Source organism: Solanum tuberosum, unplaced genomic scaffold (genome assembly GCF_000226075.1).
Source record: "Solanum tuberosum cultivar DM 1-3 516 R44 unplaced genomic scaffold, SolTub_3.0 scf00647, whole genome shotgun sequence".
In the NCBI taxonomy this organism is placed as follows: Eukaryota; Viridiplantae; Streptophyta; class Magnoliopsida; order Solanales; family Solanaceae; genus Solanum; species Solanum tuberosum.
The window spans coordinates 124,410-132,179 of NW_006239575.1; the positions used below are offsets into that span (position 1 = coordinate 124,410).

At 33.8% G+C, this 7,770-nt stretch overlaps 1 protein-coding gene across 1 annotated transcript; it reads right to left on the bottom strand.

The window, feature by feature from the left end:
- Positions 1-5,018: 5,018 nt before the first annotated feature.
- On the bottom strand, positions 5,019-5,703 carry LOC102600139 (dirigent protein 22-like). Its single transcript, XM_006366558.2, has one exon. It carries the CDS (start codon positions 5,657-5,659, stop codon positions 5,105-5,107), a length of 555 nt encoding a protein of 184 aa, XP_006366620.1. The 5' UTR covers positions 5,660-5,703; the 3' UTR covers positions 5,019-5,104.
- Positions 5,704-7,770: the final 2,067 nt, after the last annotated feature.

Sequence of the window (7,770 nt, forward strand, 5' to 3'; positions counted from 1 at the left end):
TCTGAGTGCAACTTAGTTGGAAAATCCCAAGGAGTGGTTTCTCGACTCAGGTGCCACTCAACATATTTGTTCTGCGAAAAAAGCTTTTGCAACGTACACTTCTGCTAAGTTCGAGGAAGATTTGTTCATGGGGAACACAACAACAACGAGGATTGTAGGAACTGGGAAAGTAATGTTGAAAATGGCATCCGGCAAGGTGTTGACTTTGAACAACATTCTGCATGTTCCTACTATTAGAAAGAATTTAGTTTCTGTTGCACTGCTCGTTAAGAACGGGTTTAAGCGTCGTAGTTAGTGACAAAGTTGTAATAAGTAAGAATGAGATGTTCTTAAGAAAGGGCTACCTCACTGAGGGCCTCTTCAAACTGAATGTAATGGTTGTTGACAGTATTAATAAGAATTCTGCTTCTGTTTACTTATTGGAGTCAAATGATTTATGGCATGCCCGTTTGGGACATGTAAATTACAAAGCCTTGCGAAAATTGGTTACTTTAGAAGTATTGCCTGATTTCAAATGCGATAAATCGAAATGCGAAATTTGTGTGGAAAGTAAGTTTGCTAAACATCCTTATAAGTCTGTTGAAAGAAATTCAAAACCTTTAGACTTAATTCACACAGATATATGCGATATGAAGTCGACACCATCTCGTGGTGGAAAAAATATTTTATAACTTTTATTGACGATTGCACTCGATTCTGTTATGTATATTTGCTTAAACAGTAAAGATGAAGCAATTGATGCATTTAAGCAATCAAAAATGAAGTAGAGAATCAATTGAATCTAAAGATCATAAAAATGATTCGGAGTGATAGGGGTGGAGAATACGAATCTCCTTTTGCAGAGATATGTTTGGAATATGGTATTATTCATCAAACAAATGCACCTTATACACAGTCAAATGGTTTGGCGGAACAGAAGAACAGAACATTAAAGGAAATAATGAATGCCTTGATAATCAGCTCTGGTTCACCGTGAAACCTTTGGGGGGAAGCCATCCTTACGGCTAAAAAGATACTCAATAGGGTACCCCGTGCAAAACGCAATCAATTCCATATGAGTTGTAGAAATGAAGGAAACCCAACTTGAAATATTTCAAAGTGTGGGGGTGTCTAGCCAAGGTAGATGTTACTTTATCTAAGAGGGTGAAAATTGGACCCAAAATCATGGATTGTGTATTTATTGGATATGTTGTGAACAGTAAGGCCTACCGATTTTTGGTTCACAAATCTGATAATCCTGAGATTCATGTTAATACGATAATTGAGTCAGATAACGCTGAGTTCTTTGAACACATTTATCCGTATAGAACTGAATGTGAGTCAACAAGTGAAAGACCTAAACAACCACGGGAAGAATCAACGAAAAATACACTACTTAGTGAGGATCCTAGGCGTAGTAATCGCCAACGGAAACCCACTTCTTTTGGATCATATTTTGTGGAATTCTTGCTTGAAAATGAGCCTCCAACATTTAAAGAAGCTATGTTTTCATCTGAGTCAATCTATTGGAAATAAGCAATCAACAGTGAGATCGAATCAATTTTAAGTAATCATACTTGGGAATTGGATGATCTTCCTCCAGGAAATAAATCTTTAGGATCAAAGTGGATCTTTAAAAGGAAAATGAAAGTCGATGGGAATATTGACAAATATAAGGCTAGACTTGTAGTTAAAGGATACAGACAAAAGGAAGGTCTGGACTATTTTGATACATACTCTCCAATTACAAGGATAACATCAATTAGGATGTTATAAATAGCACTAGCGGTAGTGCATGATCTTAAAATCCACCAAATTGATGTAAAGACAGCCTTCTTAAATGGAGAGTTGGAGGAAGAAATTTACATGGAACAACCTGAAGGGTTTGTGGTTCCTGGTAAAGAAGAGAAAATGTGCAGACTTGTGAAGTCGTTTTATGGGCTCAAGCAGGCACCCAAACAATGGCATGCTAAATTTGACCAAATAATGTTGGCAAATGGATTCAAGATTAACGAATGTGATAAATGTGTTTACATTAAAACGTTCTGAATCATGAAGTCATTGTTTGTCTGTATGTTGATGACATGTTAATAATGACTAAATATATTGACGATATAAATACTACTAAGCGCATGTTGTCCAGCATGTTCGATATGAAGGACTTAGAAGTTGCTGATTTGATCTTAGGGATCAGGATTCTCAAAACTCCTCAGGACTAGAATTATCTCAATCTCATTATATTGAAAGAGTATTGGATAAGTTCAAGTACTTGAATTTCAATGTTATCAAAACTCCAATTGATTTAAGCTTTACATTTCAAAAGAGAGTAGGTGAAAGTGACTCTCAATTGGAATATGCCAGAGTGTTGGGAAGTTTGATGTATATTATGAATTGTACGCGACCAGATATAACATGTGCTATTAGCTAACTGAGTCGGTTCACCAGTAATTCGAATCAAACTCACTGGATGGCAATGAAACGTGTGTTGGGGTATCTGAAACATACACAACATTATGCTTTGCATTATAATAAATATCTTGCAGTGATTAAAGGATATAGTGATGCAAACTAGATCACCGGGTCAAATGAAGTAAAATCCACAAGTGGTTATGTGTTTACATTTGGTGGAGGAGCAGTCTCTTGGAAATCGTCCAAACAGACATGTATCGCTCGCTCCACAATGGAATTTGAATTCATTGCCTTAGATAAGGCCGGTGAAGAAGCTAAATGGCTCCGAAATTTCTTAGAGGATATTCCATTCTGGCCCCAACCTGTGGGACCTATTTGCATACATTGTGATAGTCAAGCAGCAATAAGTAGGGTAGGGAGCGTTATGTCCAACGGGAAGTCTCGTCATATACGACGGAGACATGTTACCGTAAGACAACTGCTCTCTAGTGGAATTATCACAATTGACTATGTGAAGTCAAACGATAATGTGTTAGATCCACTAACGAAAGGCCTAGTGAGAGAGGCAATTGAAAGATCATTTAAAGGAATGGGTTTACGGCTTAGGACAAGTCAGCATGGCGGTAACTCTATCTAGCAGACCGGAGATCCCAAGAGCTAGATTCAAGGAGAAAAACAAAGTTAGACTGACGGTTCGACATTGTCAATCAACTCAATCCATTCTCATGATGAAGACAATGTCCAGGAACAAGGTTAAGACTTTAAGGCTTGTTAATGAGTTAATAAAGCTTAAAGTTTTTAATGATTTGCTAAGTTTGGTAGATTTGACCAAATAGCGTATCTACGAGATAACACGGTTAGAAATCACCTATGTGAGTGTGAAGTGTAAGCCGTTTCAAAGAGAGTTTTTTGTCAAAAGTCTATTCTCTATAAACTCATGAAACCAGAAGGTGTTCATGGCTGAAACGAACATAACCGTAAGAACCATAAACGATAAAGGGTTAATTGTGTGACATATGGTTGTCTAGGTATACACCAAAGCTCGACGGTTCGAAGATATCACATCTACCGATTGACCAAGTATATCCGACATATGTTCACTACGGAAAGTTCAACAGGAAACCTACTTATCCAGATGTAATTGATTCTTGCTTGTAAATCCCTCATCGGTGGTGGAAAGAAAAATAGAAGAGTTTAAATAGAGAAACACTTCTATTAATTGTTAAAAGGGTTGGAAAGAGGGACCCCCTCGCGCCGTCGTCGCTCGCTCGGCTTTGGCTTTGGCTTTGAAAAATGATCAATCGAGAGATTATTTTTGGACAAAGTTTGTTTTAATTATTTAATTAAATAAATAAAATTAAATGGCCAAAATGTTTCAATTAATTAGTTAATTAACCGAAATGTTCCGACCCGACTCGGATCCGCGTGACCCATTTTATTTAAATTACTTTCCCATTTTATTTAAATTTCCCGCCATTGGAGATGACTGTTCTGAAAGGTTGCAACTTTCAGGAACAGTCATGACCATTTGAAAGGTTGCAAACTTTCTGAAATGGTCGTGTGGATTCTGAAAGGTTGCAACCTTTCGGAACCAGTTCCTCTTGCCTATAAAGACATGTTATTCTTCAGATTTTTTACTTATGAAAATTTCTGATTTCTTCTTCTTCTTCTGCACAAATTTCTTTGTGTACTTTACTGTTCTTGAGTGGTTCGCTGACACCAGCGTTTTGGGTATCAATACACTGGTGATTGAGATTATTCTATTCTGGGAGGACATATTCCAAATCAAACCTCGGATACTAGAGGGGGAATAATTTCCTTAAGGGGACAATGTGCATTCAGTGGGCTTGATCTTTTTCATTATGTTTTTCCCAGATTCTGGTATGTTTTACAAATTTTAGCTTTCTTTTGAATTAATTTTTGTTCATCTGTTTGTTCACTGGTTCGGATAAACTTTCGTAACTTCGTGTTTCTGCAAAGTTTGTTGAATCAGTAATATTGATTTTTAACACAGATTGCTAACAATAAAGTCATGTGCTTCGTCTACTTCACAATGTATGGAATGATTCTTGTTGCACTCACTTCAAACTACCACATTGCTCCAATGTCATGGACACTACTTGTTATTTGCTGCAACTAAGATTCAATTGACTTGTTGCGGAAGTCATGAATCTTGTTACGTCAACTTTTCTATCTTGCTATGTAATACAAACTTATGGTTAATTTTGATAGTTTTTAAAACTTATGGGTATAAATCATATTTATTAATAAAGTGAAATATATGTCCCAAATATTATGGTCAAACAAATGGTGAAATTTCACTCAAATAATATTTGCCAAAAATATTTAGAAATCTATGGCCAAACGCTAGCTAAGTGATAGTTTAGGTATGAAACTCACACTTCCATTATAAATGAGATGAGGGGGAAAAAGAAGCAAATGATATGAATAGTTTCACTTAGATACCTAGTTCAGTTACACGGATATGTTCATCCACTTCTTAATTTTGAAGATTAGTCGTATAAAAGTCCTTTCATTCAATAAAATTGTTAATATCATGGCTTATAGTATTTTTATATAGTTTTGAAAAGTATATCTAAAATTAGAGTTTCCATTTATGATGACCCTAATTCGCTTAGCAATTGTTTTATCTTGCTGACTTATTCAAATATAATGAACATGAAATTACAAATGAATATTAAAAAAGCAAAGCACATCAAATGTCATAATGCAGGACTATAACATTGTACTCAACAATAGCATCGGTAGCATTCATCCAATAGGTTTTCGCGGTGGCGATTCCCTGAGCCAATCGAAAAACTCCAGAACCACCAACAATAGGCATCTCACGGTACTTATGAAATGCTGGGTTCCTACCAAGTACACTCAATGTGCTACCATTATACTTGCCAGTTGTGAACACAAAGTTGAGGGTCATAAGAAGGGCAGCCTCCTTTTGACCGGCTCCACCATAAATCCCTTGGGCTCGACCCACTAGAGTCGAGTTGACCTCGGGTCCAACTGTCAGTGGGTCATCAATCATTGCAACATACCCAAAGAAAGTTGGGGATTTGGACTTGATTATTGGAACTGCCGTTGGATTTTTCCCACTAGTTATGTCATGAAAATAGAAATGAAATTTAGTTACCTTTTGCTTTGCATAAGGAAGCTTCTTGAACCATTTTTCAACAGCTTTGGGTCCTAATACAACACCTTGAGCCATTGACATAAGAATAAAACAAAGCAATATAACTAGGCTTCTTTTTTCCATCTCTTTTTCCTTTGTCTATAATGAATACAATGCATATACAAGGATATATAGTATATATATATGGTAAGTAGATGTTGGTTGTTGTAAAAAGTCTAAAGAAAGAAAAGATTAATGTATTCAGAGTGTAAATAAAATATGGAGAAGGTTGTAACTCATGTAATTAAGTTAGTTGACTTTTAGGAGTGTTGTATTGTGATTTGTGAGTATTTTAAAAAATATGCATTACATCAATCTGCACGACGCAAGCTGCAGGCGGCTAGTATTATTTTTGTTTCACCTCTGCCCACACTGCACTACGACTAAATTTGAATTGCGTCTCAAAATTAAGATCTTTGATTAAAGAAAGATCGAAGTAATCTTATAACCATGGCACCTCAAATTTGGTTTATATTTATGTATTAACACTTTTTATGTGCTTTTACATAATGTTTCATATTGAACTATATATTTTTGAAAATTTCCCTTTTTTTCTTATTCAATAATCAAATTCATTAGTATGTAATTTAGGGGTGTACAAAATCGATTCAAACTGTAAACTGAGTCAAATCGAAACAAAAAACCTGACTAGTGGTTTGGTATTGGAAAAAAAAAACCCGATTATATTTGGGTTGATTTGGTTTTAACTAAAAAAAAACAACCCGAGACCAAACCAAGAATGACAATAATATTAAATATTGATTTTTTAGTTTTACATTGGTTGATACTATTAAAATACATAATCTAATTTTAATTTTCCTTAAATATAGTAATGTAACTAATACTTATTAAACTTATTTTAGCATGATTTAGTACTTTTAAATTATGATCATTTTCATTATGACTTTGCAATATTTATTTTATATGAAGATTTCATTATTATTTTTTTATTGAATATTTTAGTGTCATCACTCATCTCATATTTTGCGTTATTTTCTTAAAAAACACCTTAGATAATTGTATTTTGGTTGGATTAAAAAAATATTTGAAGCACATGTTATATGTTTGTATGCAAAAAAATCCAAAAATCTGAAAAAAAATTGAGGTTTATTAGTTTGGTTTGATTTATAAATTTAAAAAATTCGACACAAACCTATTTTGAAAAAACCCGAACCAACCCGAGGTTGAAAAAACCAGAAAAAAATCCGAATTTTTATTAGTTTGGTTTGGGTTTTATAAATTTAAAAAATTTTTACACAAATAATTTTGATTTGATATTTGAAAAACTCGAACCAACCCGAGGTTGAAAACCCGAAAAAATCCGAATTTTATTAGTTTGGTTTGGTTTATAAATTTAAAAATTTTACACAAATAATTTGATTTGATATTTGAAAAACTCGAACCAACCTGATCATGTACACCCTAGTATATGTGTACTTATTCTACCTCAACTCAACTGTCTTTATATTATTCTTGAAGAATAGTCAACCAAATAAAATAAGGATGACTATAGCGCCACAGGATAAATTAAATAGCGATTATGACTCTCTACCAATAATACAAGCAAAGGGCCCCACCGTTATCACCTAAACAAATGACAAAAGAGAGAGTCTACTTTTATCCCCCCACAACGCTACAACCACAAAATATTTTGGATATTATATATGTTAGACATAATTATGTTGGAACAAGAAATATCTAAAAGGAAGTGAATAATTGAAGAAAGTTCATACATCACAATGTATATATTTAAAAAGCTTAATACATAATAACCCTTTAAATTTATCAAAATATTACATTTACACATTCAAATTAAATCTTGTTCCAATTAACACCTCAACTTTTAAGAAAGTATTTCAATTCAAATTTTGTAAAAAAAATTAAGTTGTTTTCATTCGTCTATTAAATAGTTATCCTATCCACTTATGCACATCAATCTTAAGTAGAAAATGTTCAAAATGATGTCATGTTTGCCTTTGGGTTTTATGGCTTATTGAGGCGAAAGAAAATGACATATTTTATGTGATTAACTTAACTATCTAATAGACGAATGAAATACATCAAAAAATAATAATCAATTTTTTCACTAAAAACATCTAATTTGAACCCTTTATTAGAAATTGAAGTGTTTAATTGAAAGAACACATAATTCTGCGGTTCAAATGAAATATCTAACCATAAGTGGGGTGCTTATG

What these genes read in the sequence shown, in the direction of transcription:
- LOC102600139 (XM_006366558.2), bottom strand. Translation starts at nt 5,659, where the DNA reads ATGGAAAAAAGAAGCCTAGTTATATTGCTTTGTTTTATTCTTATGTCA.